The 15,507-nt window shown below is 39.0% G+C and overlaps 1 protein-coding gene across 1 annotated transcript in view; it reads left to right on the top strand.

Moving 5' to 3' along the window:
- Window positions 1-15,507, top strand: part of LOC150082991 (acidic phospholipase A2 homolog) — a 63,424-nt gene that overhangs the window by 31,552 nt on the left and 16,365 nt on the right. The window contains exon 2 of the mRNA XM_090376964.1: window positions 994-1,144. Within this exon, the coding sequence (XP_090233090.1) occupies window positions 994-1,144 (151 nt within the window). The remainder of the gene's footprint in view (window positions 1-993; window positions 1,145-15,507) is intronic.

Below are 15,507 nucleotides of genomic sequence, written 5' to 3'. Positions count from 1 at the left end.
AATAACCGATAAAATAAAATTTGTAAAGTTATAAACCGATAAGTATGCTGAGTTGATGAAAATTTTCATAATGTCAAAAAAAATTGCAAAGGAAATATGAACAGAAATGTAAGAAACGTATATCATTGGAAAGAAAAATTCAAAAGGTCAACGTGAGTTCAACTCGAAGTACATTTCTACATCGCCCACTATTCTGGGCAACACTTGTATAGCTTTAACCTTTGTAAGAAACATCGATGTAAATACTATGCCATATGTATCTTACTTCTCCTATCATCGGTCTTTGATAAATAAAATTATACCTCACTGATAACCACCAAGACTTTATTCATTTACATCTTACCCTTCCTCGAATAACACAAAGACGGATTCACGCCTTAAACGATTGCGGTTGTGTCCCTGTACACAACCCACCCTAATTTTTTTTTTTTTCTCCAGATCTGTTTGTAGAGGAATATATAGTTGTCAGCAGTAACTTTGAAACGATTCGTGAAATATGTTTTGAATAGTTTGGGCCAACCTATAGTATTATAGCCATCCCTTGAAACTCAAGCAAATCAGTGACCACTGAGTGCCTACAGTACATGCACTGTAAATATGTACAGTACATGTACTGTACTAAAGCAGCAACAGTATCGTCAATTTAACGACTTTGACTGAATGTGACATCATTTGCTCTGCTTATTTTCCTAATAATTCGGCTGAGATTTTTCCGAACTACTATGTAACCAGATGGCCGGATTGTGTTCATATTGCACTCATACAGGCCTCTAACGTAAAAACATAAAAACCAGAATAACTGCGTTTTATATAACATAAAAATCAATTCATGTGCCTCTTCGGATATTTTTTAGCACTTTTAGCTTGAAGTACGGTGAAAATAACTTTAAAAAAAGTTAAGTTTACAAGTTCAAATTTCTGAAGGAAAACAAAATATTTATGATAGTATCACATAACAGACGTAATCTAATTACAGTTTATTTTTACTGCTAGGTAATACAAGTTCAAGAAGAGCAAAAAGGAACATTATAGAACTAGCCAAAATGGTAAAAACAGAAACAGGAATTCCTCCATTAGACTTTGTCAGCTACGGAAACTGGTGTGGAATCGGAGGATCTGGATCTCCAGTTGACGAAATAGATAGGTAATTTTAATTTAGCCGTATAAAGATTGTTTTCTTTCTTACTGTATTTCATAACTGAACTTAATCTAATTTTTACCTTTATAGCAGAAATTAAAGGAAATGATACCATACAATATACCCATCAAGGCTACTGCCGGTGGATAAAAATATGATAAAATAGTAATGAGTAGCACAATATATAATGCTAATAACAAAAAAAAAAAAAAACCAATAAATCAATAAAATAAAAATCCACGAACAGATATCATGTGAGCCAGTTCTCCATACATCTCGATAAGAGGATCACAGTTGGAGTGGTACCGAAAGTTTTCCACAATACACTACTGGCCGCGGAGCAGATCACGTGCTTGCGATAAGATCCTTCTCCTGTACCGCTTGTCACAGGCGAACCGGTTCAAATCCTTGGCCAGTGACTGTATCCTTGTTAACTGAGGGATTTGTATGTGTAAAAATTTCTCAGATATGTTCAGTCTCCCATGGGTCGAGCACAACTGAGGTATTGCTCTCAGCGCAAGAGCGGGAACTCTCCATCACGTTCCCGATGTTGGAGTAAAAATCTTTCCTGTGAGCATTTTCAGTGAAAGTTAGGCATCTCTTTTCCATCTTCACTGTCAATCGTTCCAGCCCGAAAGCCGTGGCCGTCGCTGTGGTTCGCTGCTATGGAGGTAAGTGAGACTTCCGTGTGGCCCATTTAAGTAACCAAAACTCGGCTGCATATAGTGGTCTTAAAGTAGTTTTGGTCGCAGAACCTCAAATTTCTACTCCGTAGAGGACGCATTGGAAAATTGTCTGGAGGAATCCCTTGGTAGTGGCTGGGTTTCTGACACGGAGAAGGTGCTGATTCGCCATCCAGTGATTTCGACTCAATTGCATGCATATATTTTCAAGATGGTAGTTGAACCGTAACTTTGTGTCAAAGATCACCGCGACGTCACGATGCTTTGCTACACTTTTGATGATTTTTCCTGATGCGTAGGCTGAATGACTGTTGGTTCGGGCTTCAATGAAAAGACCATATAAGCGGACTTGTCTGGATTAATCTTCAAACCAAAGAATTTGAGGTAGTTTCCTAGTTGAGTGAGGCTGTTATTAATTGCATTTACTACATCTTGCACATTATCCGAGGGCTTTATTGTGGTTAGCATCTTTAAATTGTCCACATTATGTCGGTCCTATTATTTACAAGAGGGGCAATGGTGGCAGTAAATAGGAGACGCCTCCTTGCGGTACCCCTGTATTGGTGTTTCTTTGATAGGTCCTGTCGGCACCGGTTAACACAATGGTCCTGTTGGCCAATAGATGTCAGGAACTTGAGGAGTTCACCTTCAATGTTGTAGAAGGATTGGAGATGTTTTAGGAGTGCCGAAATGCTGACACTGTCAAAAGCCGCTTCCAATTCCAGATAGGTCATCAATATGTCAGATCTTTCTTCGAATGCCGTGATGATATGCTTGGTTGTCATTTGGAGGTTACTGATCGTTGATTTGCCAGGCAGTGCATAATGTATCTGAGAAGGTTTCTGAAGTAGTATGTGACTAGTCAGTATTGTGAACATTGTTTTCTCCAGCAGTGTGAGGAGGCATGAGGCCTGAGAGATTGGGCTTAAGTGTTTGGCTGTAGTTGGGGTAGTATTGGTCTTTGGCAGTGGCCTTATGGTGTAGACGTTCCACGCAGTATGACATTGAATATCAAGAGTAGGGGGTTTATAACGAACGGGCTCAAGCACTTAATCAATCATGAACTGAGGGATTTCGTCCACCCCTATAGCGTTCGTTGCATGCATGCTGTTGATTTCACTAATAAGCTGATGCTTTGTAATAGCTATATTCAGAGCATATTGCTTTGTACCCCATCATCGGGCATACAAAACACTGCATCCGGATAAAGGTCATTTCTGTCAAACCTCGTGATAAAGTTCATCCACACCTCAGGATCAGTCTGAAAACTCATTACGGTACGAAGAATGGGGCAGAATTCCTTTTGCAAGTGTAGCGTCCATATGCTGTTTAATTGCCAATGATTTAAGGTGACTGAAGTTTGCTCTTGCTCTAGAGTATGTTACGCTATCTGCCACTAGGCCCAAATTTTTCCACCTCTTGTGGAGCAACTGTTTTAGTCTAAAGCTCTTGTTGAGCGTGGGTGTCCACGAGCCTCTAGACCGTTTTGAGATGGTAACTTTCCTAGAGGCTGCATATTTAGAGATTGAGGCAATCCAACGTGTCAGGAGTTCGAAGCCCAGTTCAGCATCGCAAATCTTCAATACTGTCCACGGGATAGCTGTCACAGCCATGAGACATTTGTCTATGTCCAGCTCTTTTGGTCTCATAATGCACTTGGTGTGTACTTTCCACTCAACTTTGAAGTCTGGTGCAGGCAGGTGAAGAAGGCTCACTACAGGCACATGATCAGAGTCGAATGCTGTTTCTGGTGTGTTATTGATGGTACATGGCTTTAAGGCAAACACAAGATATAACAGGTTCTACCCTCTCGTGGGGCAGTCAATGATTTCGTGCATACCGATTTTCGTGAAACTGCTTAGCATCCTCACTAGGAGATTGGACAGCTGAAGGGGGTAAGACAGTCTCCAGATATCAGGTGGACAGCTGATGGATGGAAGTCTTGGATAAGCCAGTTGGTTATTTCGTCGATGATTTCGGCATCTGGTCCTGGTGGAATATAAATTACTGCAATATCAATGTAGGTGCTACTGAATATGCATGTTATAAAGAGACCTTCAAAGCACATAGAACTGCTGCAAACATGACTTTCCACCTTTACTTTCCACTCTTACAGACAAGTGCCACTTACCCACAGCTCCGGTTGACCCTGAACTGTATCACAGTTGTGCAGCCAGCAGTAATGGCGCATTTGGAAGTCTCCTCTTTTTGTTCCAGCCCCGTTTCTGTTAGGAAAATTACATCATCGCTCCGTGAGAGTAGTAGTGATCCAGAGTTTCCAGCTTATATAGTGTGTATACTGCACACATTTTGATAAAATAACTTCAAAATAGTAAGCCATGGAAATTTTCTCGGTACCACCTGTCTGGCTGGAAGGTCGCATACCATTCGTGAGGGTTTGCACTCTGTAATGCGAACGGATGATTAGTGAACTATGATCGCTACTCGTCATTCGGGTGCTCGGTTGCAGCCTCATTCGTGTTAGCGCACTGCTTGATGCTTCGCTGGTAAAATCGATGAGTCAGTTGAGTGACTTAGTGTCTTGGCTTATCTGACACTCCAGCAGAGCAGGATTGTCATAATACGGACTAATCAGTGTTCTGATGGTCCAACTGGAAGGCTGCTTCAGAACTGCAAACTGGCTAGCATCACAATCGATCTTGAATGAGGTCAAACGAGGTGTACGTCAGTCTCCTTGAGGAAAGTTGATTTGCAATGACCAAACTGTTATTTTTAGGCCACCCGAATAATTAAATTCATCTGCCGTGCTGTGTGTCATGTCTGTTAATTGCGTGTGTCCTATGGTCGATTTGTCTGTTTTGTTGGACGAAAAACCACAGTTTCTGGGGGGGGAAATTTTGCTGTCTACGCCTGAGACCGACTAACTCAGCCAAAGAGTGAAAAAAGCCCACTAAAGTTCTTCGTGTCATCGACGGTATTCGAACCCGAGCCTTTTCCACCTGGTATGGGGAGGACGTGATGATGATGCTACTGTCTACTGCATGCAGACGATGTACAGTGACCACAAGGTTCAAGTCCTCCTCAATAATAGTTGCCACTAGTCCAGATGTCATGCTATGTGCAAGCCGTGAAACAAATAAACTCCTACGCCTGTGCTTTACATTGTACATATCTGGTCTAATCATCACTTGTAACCTAGACTGAGATGCCATTCCAGTCACAAAATTCTTTCGCCGTTCACTCCTGCTGAATTGTCTGGATGGTTGCTCGTTTCTGACTAGCTAGTCCCTTGGTGAGATTCTGATGAAAGGAGCAGCATTAGGAGAGGTTCCTCTTACGATGTCAGCCCAGGAAGGGGGTGTGTTACAGGGTGGCCAATAGCTACCACGTTATCTGATGAACGTAAGAAGTCTTCAGCAGAATTTCTCGTATACACCAGCTTCTTCGGGAACAGGACAGGCTGCAGGTTCTAATGACACAGTTCACTTGTGTGACTTTAGTGTGCTTGTCATTGGAGAGGACTGATTTCTGGCGATTATACTGGACTAAAGGGTGGTATTGCACATTATCCTTGGTCATTTTGTGGTTGCCCGTTTATTTTATTTTTATTTATACATTATTTTTATTTACTGCCTATACGCCAATTATTGTACAATCCTTGCTGGCTATAAACCAGTTGTGGTCGTTCAGCCATGTATTTTTATCTACTTATTATTTTATTCATTTTTTAAAATAAATGACTTCCACTCTACTGAAGTCCCGGGCAGACACAACTCACAACTCTGACTGCAATTTTCAGAAAATTCCAAATTCTAGGATCTGTAAAGCAGTATGTTAACAGAGTACAAATTTTACATATAAATAACAAATTTTAATGAGGCTCATATATAAAAAATGTTTACATATATACAGATTCCAAATTTGAATGTTCACCATCTCATATCAACCATTCTCAAATTATTTCTTCTTGTATATATATAATTTACTTTGGTTAACACATCCCTTCTTTCCTTTCCTCCTTTATCTTATTGGTAATCTCTCACACTAATCACAATTTCCAAACATTACTTAGGAAGTGGTTTTCATCTTACTTACCAGATTTTCACATACATCACCTTACATCAGTAGGCTTAATACAAATCACCTATTTCTATCAAATCAATTACAACTTATCACTTTACATCAGTAGTACTTACAACAAATCGTTTAACAATTCAATTGCTACTTACCACCTTACATCGATAGGCTCTTACTTACTATGCACTCTCTCACACAAGCATCTTTGTTACTTTCCCTTTCTGATACCGACAGGGTTCCCCTTTTCTCTCCAAGTTTCTCAAAAAAAAAATTTTTTTTTTCACACAAATATTAACACATTACCTAGAATTTTATATGTTATAGTATATGTTACCACATTCTCTTTCTACTACACCTATGATTAATGTCACTATTAATTCTTTTTTTTCTTCTTTACCTTTTTAAGTACCTCCTGCATCATTTCATCGTTTTTAACTTAATAACATAATTGTACATTACAATAAAATTTCCGTTGAAAGAAAATATCAATCAATATCTCACAGAGTTCAGCTTATAAGTCTATAAGTTCCGGGTTCAATAAAACTGGAACACACGTTCCGTTCTGTACAGGACTGCTACTTTCAATTCGTTTTTCTCTCTTTCTACTGAGCTCCTAGATCAGCCTGGGCTCCTCTCCATGGCAAACAGCCTTCCCACATCCATTTCCAATTTTTTTTTTTTTTTTCTGGCAGCCTATCTCTTCTTCTAGGACTCTTGGACTGGACCCTCTTTCCACACAGATTTCTTGATTCACACATCTGCATACCTGGCTCATTCTCAACAGGCCGGATGTAAACACATCTGCAGCTTCCTACACAAATTTATCTTCAGAAAATGCAGCATGTCATTACATTGCTAGACACGCCGATCACCTGATGGATAGCCAACTCTACTTTCACTATAAACTTTAGACCCGAGTTCCCTACTCATCCACACTATCCAAAAAAAAAACCAGTTTCAGTCTGCAGATCCTCGTGTTCTCTTCCCTCACTAGTTTTTTTTTTCTTTTTCTTCTTCATCTTAGATCTCTCACACTTCTCTCTATTTCTGAACTCGAACTCTAACCCCAACTCTCACTCGAACTCTAAAAACTCTCCATGTCCTCATCTCCTCTCCGCCTTATTACCCTTTTTTCCCCTTTTTCTTCATCTTACTTCCACGATTTCCGAACTTGAATCCCAATTAACTACCAAATTCGAGTTCAATTTCCGAACTCGAATCCCACATAGCTTTTGCAGATGATGGAGACTGTAAAAGAAGGAAAGACAGCTGCAGCACCAACGACAGAGTCTGTTTTCAAGATGTCTGTATATATTAGACAGCTTTGAGTACTGTTTAGAGCATGTTCTTTGCAAAGTTGTTTAATACATTCATCTGCCAGGAATTTCCTTCCCCATTGCTGGAAATAAGTATCGTAGTTATTGTTATTTGGTTTTTAGGAGCATTAGCAACTAAGGCCATATTGCTCCGGGAATATGCAGTGGTCATTCCCTGACCTTTCCGCATCCTCCGTATTTGGTAGTATCATAGTGAGGGAGATTTACAGACCAGGGTGGATCAGGTACATCAGTCTCTTGAAGTATATTGTCAAAATTAGTGTTCCAAGTGTGTAGCAAATCTTTTAGTCTAATACTAGTGGGTCTATTTTTAGTCAGTTTGCTGTTATAGAATGCTGTCCATTCAGGGTTGAAAAGCAACAGGATGAGCTTGGAAGGCTTTGAATTTTGGCTACACAGTTGAGGAGCAGTATTTTCCTTCTAAGGCGAAGTGTGGGTTCGTGTGCTTCTACATAGAGACTCTGAACAGGGGATGTTCTAAACACACCTAGAGCAGTGCAAAGAGTGATGTTTTGGATGGTATTAATTCTGGTTAGTGCACTTTCCCTAACCAAGCGATAGGCAACAGCACCATATTCTAAACAAGAACTAATAAGAGCATGATATAAATGTAAAAGAGTATCTATCAGCACCCCATGTAATAGCAGAAATTGACCTAAGTATATTAAGTTTCTTTAAACAAACAGTTCAGAGGTATGTTATATGTGAAACAAAGTTAAGTTTGGTGTCCAACATTAAACCTAGGAACAAATATTATTGTTGAGAGGGATCAGATAGTTCTTTAACCTGAGTTTCAGTTCTGGGTGTAGCTTACATTTTTTGCAAAAGTGAATTGCAATAGTTTTTTGTAGTGAAGAATGATATCCATTCTGCAGTGTCCATGTCTCTAACTTATTTATGAAAAGCTGTCTTTCAATGGTATGAATATAGTAAGATCATTAGCATACATATACAGTTCTACAGTACTGAGGATGTTCTATGTTATGGTTCAGTCTAAGTGAAAAAAGGGTAGCCCTAAGCACTGATCCTTGTGGAACATCTTCTTGAGTGTAGAACCGAGAGAGTACAGATTGATAATGGCCCTGAAAAGTTCTGTCTTGAAGAAAATTTCTAATGAATTCTGGTAAGTGCTCTTGCAATCCTAGAAAAAAATGTTCTCGCTATATGCTATATCTCCAGGTAGTGTCAAAAGCCTTTTCAATATCAAGTCTCAGCTTTCACCATCAAATCCAAAGTGGATCCAAACTTGATCTGGTTATCAGCAGTGATCATTCATGTATTAAGAATTTGCAGATAAAGGAACCACTGGGTGGCAGTGATCACAATGTATTGATGTGGGATTTACTTAAAGATATAATTACCAACAGGGGTTAAAGGAAAGGGTTTTTGCTTCTGTAAAGGTGATTACAGTGGTCTCAGACAGTTTTTAAATTCTGTACAGTGGGATCAACTGATGATGTTACCAACAGCAAGTTCTAAGTGGGAAGCATTCAAGGAATTAATCGTGGAAGCTACTAAAAGTTTCATATCTTGAAATATCGTTCAAGGTTTAGGCCTAAATTCAAATTGAGGAAAGACAGATGTAGAATAGATGTGCGGAAATTTGCCTCTAGCCAGCGGGGTTAATTGCTGGAACAAACTTCCATCTGTCATTGTGGAATTTGATAGGTTAAATAAATTTAAGGAGGAACTGGACAAACATTTAGAGGGAATTGTTTTGTAATTTTTTTCTTTTTTTTTTTTTTTTTTTTTGGCTGATGCAAGAAAGCAAGTGTATGCACTTGCTTTCTTGCATCACATGCCACTGCTACTACTACATTGTCAGTGCCAAATTCATTATTGTTCATCAGTGTTTTAGTTTTAAGAACCCAAGTAAGCTGTCGTTTCTTTTTTCTACAGTTTTACTTAGGCAACTGGTAAGGGAGACAGGTCAATAATTTTGTGGGAGTGATTAATCTTTTCCTGGTTTAGGAAAGGCTAAAATAACAGAGTGATCCCATGAAAGGCTGTACTGGTTAGATATTTCAACATTATATAATAGATTATATACTTGGATCTTAGAAAGGCTTTTGATACTGTTGCTCAACTGCTGCACATATTGGAGCAGTGTGGCATTGGAGGCAAATTGCTGCTATGGATAAAAGGGTGGTTGAGGTGGAGAAGACAGAGAGTGGTAATCAATGGACACTGCTCATCGTGGACTAATGTTATTAGTGGAGTCCCTCAGGGTTCAATGTTGGGTCCATTATTGTTTTCTGTATTTATAAATGATATTGATGATGGTATATCAAGCTTAACGTCCAAGTTTTCAGACGATACAAAGGTTGGCAGGGTTGTCAAGGACACTACTGACACTATGCTACTGTAACAGGATCTGGAAAGGTTGAGCAGATGGGTTGAGAGGTGGCAAATGAAGTTTAACATTGACAAATGTAAAGTACTACATATGGGAAACAGCAACCCCAGAGCAATGTATCAACTCTGTGGTACTACACTGACAGTGGTAGAAAATGAAAAAGACCTGGGGATAATTGTGCAGGCAGATATGAAGTTTGCTGAGCAGTGCAGACGGGCTGCAAGAGTAGCTCATGGTGTCTTGTCAATGATATACAGGAATTTTTCTAGCAGGGATAAGGAGGTGATTAATCCCTTGTATAAGGCAATGGTTAGGCCACACCTTGAGTACTGTATAGAGGTCTGGAGGCCTCATTTCAAGAAGGATGTAGAGCTGCTGGAACGAGTACAGAGAAGGGCAACAAGATTAGTGAATGGAACAAAGGGGTACTGTTACGAAGAAAGGCTTAAGTTTTGCAAATTACAGTGTCTGGAGACTAGGCATCAGCAAGGTGATCTGATAGATGTGTATAAAGTCTTGAATGGTTTGAGCATGCTCAATGTTGATGGGATTCTTCCTGTTGTTCAGAATAATCACCTGAGAGGGCATAAATTCAAATTGAGGAAAGACAGAAATTTGCCTTTAGCCAGCGGGTAGTTGGTTAGTGGAACAGACTTCCATCCCTTGCCGTGGAAGTTGATAGCCTAAATAAATTTAAGGCTCAGCTGGACAGATATTTCGAACGAACGGAGGGGTGAAGTGGAAGTGGGTTTTTTTTTTTTTTTGGCTGATGCTGCATAAGCTTGCTTTCTTGCATCATATGCCTCTACTAATGCTAATGCTAATGATTCTGTTGGGTCCACAGGCACTGTTAGGTGACCTATTTAATGGTGTTTGGAGTTGAAATAGGCTAAATGGCTGATTATAGGCAAAACATTGGATAGTATAGTAGTTTATCCTGTAGCTTTCTGCTAAAGCTTAAGAAAAGAGCTGTCATATGCTCAAGTGGCAGATGCTTGGGAGAAAGTCTCTGCAAGGGCATTGCCTATTTCTTGAGGAGAATATATCTCCTGTCCATTCTTGGTTGCAAAAGGAGCTGCATATTTACCATTTAGTTGCCAAATCTTTTTCCAGATAAGTTGCCTAATCGTATCCTTTGCAATAGTTGAGGAGAACTGTATCCAAAGTCTTTTATGACTTTTCTTCTAATTTTTTGAGCTTTTGACTTCAAGCCTTTTATACTGAATTAGGTTGCTGGTGGTTGGAAACTTACAGAACAGGCTCCGGGCTTTATTTTTTTCCTTTCTGCATTGGTACAAGCTTCATTCCACCAGTGTTTAAGGTTTTTGTATTTGCATGCAGAGGCCTTCAGAAGCTGCAGTCAGTATTTTCTCGGTAATGTGCTTGGCAACATCATCAATGGGCTGTAGTCTAATCAATTGACTATCAAAGGAAATGCAGGTGGAATGCTTTTCCCAATCTGCTTTAGAGAATTTCCATTTTACCCATTGGTCAGGGCATACGGTTTGTAGCAGTTGGATTCTGCATATAACTGGGAAATGATTGCTACTGTGTGGATTGTTTAAAACTGTCCACTCTATACTGGGATACAGTATGGGAAACAGATAGTAAAATCAATTGTTAACATAGATCCAGTGGGAAGGGTGAGAATATTTATTTTGACCAGTGTTTAGTAATGTTAGGTTCAGTTGGTCTAGTAGCTTCTCTACCAAGTGTCTTCTATCGTCTATGTGGGCAGATCTCCATAGTGGATGGTGAACATAGGGTAACAAAGGAGACAAAAAGGTGGTGGTATTTGCTTTATTAGGTCTTCTTTCAACTTGCAGTTTTGTTAGGTGGAAAGTACAGTAATACTAGAGTTATTATTTATTCCACTGCTACACATACAGCAACAGTTTATAAATGGGTCTGATGCGGAATGTTTCTAGAAGGTATTTTATAGTCAACTAAAATTGTGATGCCTCAGCACCCAGAAAAGAAAGAGTTTATACTTTTTCAGTAAAATTTTTAATTGAGAGTTACTTGAGGAGTTAGATTAGTCTTGTAAGCAAAAGGCTACGGACTATATCAGGAGATTAAATTATAGATGTCATTGGTATTGCTGCATAAGCCTCTGCAATTCAATTGTACAATGTGCTGCTTTATTTGGGTTTAAAGAGGGAAGTTGAGTCTGTTTGTTTCCTGTGAACAGTTTGCTTTTGATGGTCATATTTTGTTTTATCTTTTTTACAAATAAAGGGGTATCTGGAATCTGTATGCTCTTCTGCATTATTGATTTGACTAGGTGAAAATCCAGTCTCCATGTCATCTTCTGCATGAAGATCAAGTACTGTTTTATTTCGTATAATTATATCTTCAGCATCCAATTTGATTGTGGCAATTTAGTGACTTGTTGCATTGATGATTTATTTGGCATTTTATCACTTGGTATAATTTTAGGCAGAACTGTGATATGAGTATTATTTATTTCATCAACTGAACCAGGTTTGGATGTAAATTGATGGGTTGATAGTACAGATTGTGTCCATTCTGCAATGGATGTGTTTTAGGTGGGATTGATACCTCTGTTTGGGTTGAATCAGCTTGGCACTTTTATGTAGCAGAAGCATAGGTGCACTTTGGGACAGTTGAATTTATACCAAGCTTCTTGGTATGTTGACTTTATTCTCAATCTTATACTTTTGTATTCTTTTTCCATTTTCCAGAGGTCACATGATTTTGAATATGTTGGATGATCGTTCTTGCAATTTGGACATTCGGGAGGCTTTGCAGTACACCTGTTTGTGAATGGTTTTTTTACCCACAATCAGGACAAGTAATTTTGACTCTGCATGTTGTCTGAGAGTGACCTTTGACACTTGAAACATTTTAAAGGGTTTGGAATGTATGGTTCGATACAGTAGTGTACGTAGACTGCTTTAACGGAGGTTAGCAAATTATGTGTATTAAAAATCAGCATTATATTTCGAGTTGGAACTAGCTTATCATCCTTCTGGATCATTATTCGCCTTATTTAAGTTGCTTTCTGTTCCTACAATTCCATGACTATTCAATCTGTGGTGACATTCAATAAATCCCACTCATTTATCACTCCTTTTGAGGAGTTCAGAGTGGTGTGACTTTAATTTGGATTCAGCTTATAGAAGACAATTTCAATAACAGTTCAGAATGCCTTGCTTGCATGGTTTCAACTAATATATCTTCTGACTGCAGTCGTTTTACCATTTTTGGTATACCTGCCACATTTTTGAGACATCTCTGGATGATGAAAGGAGAGAGATTGCTTATCGGCTGGGTTGAAGTCATGTTCCATTCTGTGGGTTTCAGTATGTTGAAAGCCTGTTGTCTCTAGTGGTGAGTATGCATCACAATCCATGGTTGCTCCGTTTAGCCTTGGATGAGGGATTTTCTTCTCCCAGATTACTGGCCCCACCACATGGAGGCAGGAGTGATGCCAACTAGTAACCAAGCAATAAAAAGAAAAGAACAGTACATTGCTAGTGGGAGGTAACAGTAATGTTGTGAGCGGTCAGCAGTAATAACGTTGCAAGATGTTAGCAGTAATAATATTGTGAACAGAGAAAGAGAGTTTTGAAAAGCTAGTAATTGCCCTAGAGAAACACTAGAAAAATCACTTGGAAACTAGTGCTTGGCACTCTGAACCAACTATCAACTTCAGTCACAGAAAGGATAAGGACCCTAATTCAATTCAGGCACTCAGGAGCAGAAACAAATGCAAGGCAGCCAACTGAACTGATTATCGCATATTATATAGGGGGGAAATTTTATGTGAACAGAATAGAGTTGGAAAATTTTACCAACTATTTACATCAGCTTACCATTTGCTAATTTTGAAATTATCTGTTTAAAAGCAATGTAAATTTTAAAAATAGAAACAGGGTTCATAAAATAATCCCCTCCCCCCTTTTCTCGGAATCGAAGCATTAAAACTGAATAATACACGTCGTGAATATAGGTCAACCAAAACTGCTGCTGGTCCTTAACTGTGAAATTTTATTTAGAATGGCAAGAGTTAGCCTGTATACCTGAACTAATCGTGAGCCTAATTAAGAAAACGTTATTATTATTATTATTATTATTATTAATATCCATATGATGCAAGGAAGCCTGAGGCTTATGCTGCACCAGGAAAAAAAAAAAGTTCCCAAGTAACCCTGTGAGAGAGAGAGAAAGTCAAAAATAGAAGGGAATCACCAAGAAAGAGAAGAATGATGACATCCAGCTCAGGACCCTGGGTGTGCCAAGCCCATACTCACCAGATGTGAGCCCCCCGGGGTTGATATACATGTAACTGGGAGGTTAAGTAAATTATCACATGTTGTTGAAGTAGTTGAGTAAACCAGAACTGAATGGGAACTATTTCATATTGATTGGAACTATGGAATTAGAATACCAGAATATAAGGAACACACAGGAGGTTTGCAATGACAGGGTAAAACTGAATGAACTTAATTGAAATTACTCCATTTAAATTATTTAACAGTATAGAGATGCCTAAAAAACTCAGGTTACTGTAGAGTTAGTTTAGATAAGAAGCTGCAACCCAAATATTTTGTTTGAGCTAAATATATTGTTTTAATTGTTTGTGTTTATTGCTTCAATCTGCTGCTCACACAACTGGAACAAACCATGAACCAATGGAAATCGTTTGTTACATAAGGACCCTCTGTGAAGTTTTAACACTATGCAGTTTAAGTAGGGCAATATTAGCTCACAGTGGTAGTTTGTGCCTTCTCAAATTTTGGGGTTGCCAAAATATTAGGGTAGGTTAATGTCATTTACATATCCTGCACATTGTTTCTGTAAGAAACAGTATATCATGCTCTCTACCCTACCCAAATACTTCATCCGGTGGATGCTACCACCATATATACTTTAATCTTCCCTAACAAATCCCCTCCCCTCCCCCATAGAGGTGCCCTCCTATCCCCTATACTTTATCTCCTAGTGGAAGTCTCACTATCATCCACTATCTTTGTGTTCAACTATACTCCACACTAAGACTATCAGCCCTGCACTCCCTTCCAATAAAAATATTACTTTTTTTTTTTACTGGGCTCTCCCTGGCAACACAAGGGCTCACTCCACTAGTGCTTTCACTCCCTACTGATTTGGCCCACTTCCCCACAACAATGGATGGTAACTAGAAGACTGTGGTGTTCCCTAGGTCAAGAAGCCAGATGAACATCATAACCTAACAATAACCAGACTCAAACACTCACTAATCCCACACTATCTGGCCTTTATGGAATTTGCATTGTGTCTCAAAGTTACTAAACAGAGTTGGAGGAAAACCTGGCACTGTTTGACATGAAACACCATATCATGCTCTCTGTCAACAGAATGTTATTTAAAACTGATATTTTTAGCCAATATATGCTTTGACATTTTTGCATGTAACATTGGATTTTACATTTCAAAAGCTGATGTAGAATCAGATAATTTCTGGGGTTTTATTATTATTATTATTATTATTATTATTAGCTATATGGTGCAAGGAAGCCTGAGGCTTATGCTGCACCAGCCAAAAAAAAAAAAATTCCTGAGCCACCCTGAGAGAGAGAGAGAGAGAGAGAGAGAGAAGTAGAAGGGAATCACCAAGAAAGAGAAGAATGATGATATCCAGCTCAGGACCCTGGGTGTGCCATGCCCATACTCACCAGATGTGAGCCCCTGGGGTGAATTTTGCTTGAGTAGTAGCATGTCTCCAAGTATTATCATCAAAGTTATTTTTAGTGTGCCAAGTAGCCAATTAGTGGGATCTATTAACATTTTAAGTTCTGAGGGCAGTTAAGACAGAATGAACTGCAAGCTGGAAAATCTGTTCATATTTTTGTGATTTGAATATTAAATCTGAATTCCTCAGGAAAAGCATTTATCAATATTTTCGGCAGTCACTTCAGGATCCAAGCAAGTTATGAAGAGTTTTGCTTT

Source organism: Mastigoproctus giganteus, chromosome 7 (assembly GCF_048544385.1).
Source record: "Mastigoproctus giganteus isolate SK-2022 chromosome 7, ASM4854438v1, whole genome shotgun sequence".
Classification (NCBI taxonomy): Eukaryota; Metazoa; Arthropoda; class Arachnida; order Uropygi; family Thelyphonidae; genus Mastigoproctus; species Mastigoproctus giganteus.
This window is presented reverse-complemented; position numbering and strand designations above follow the sequence as displayed.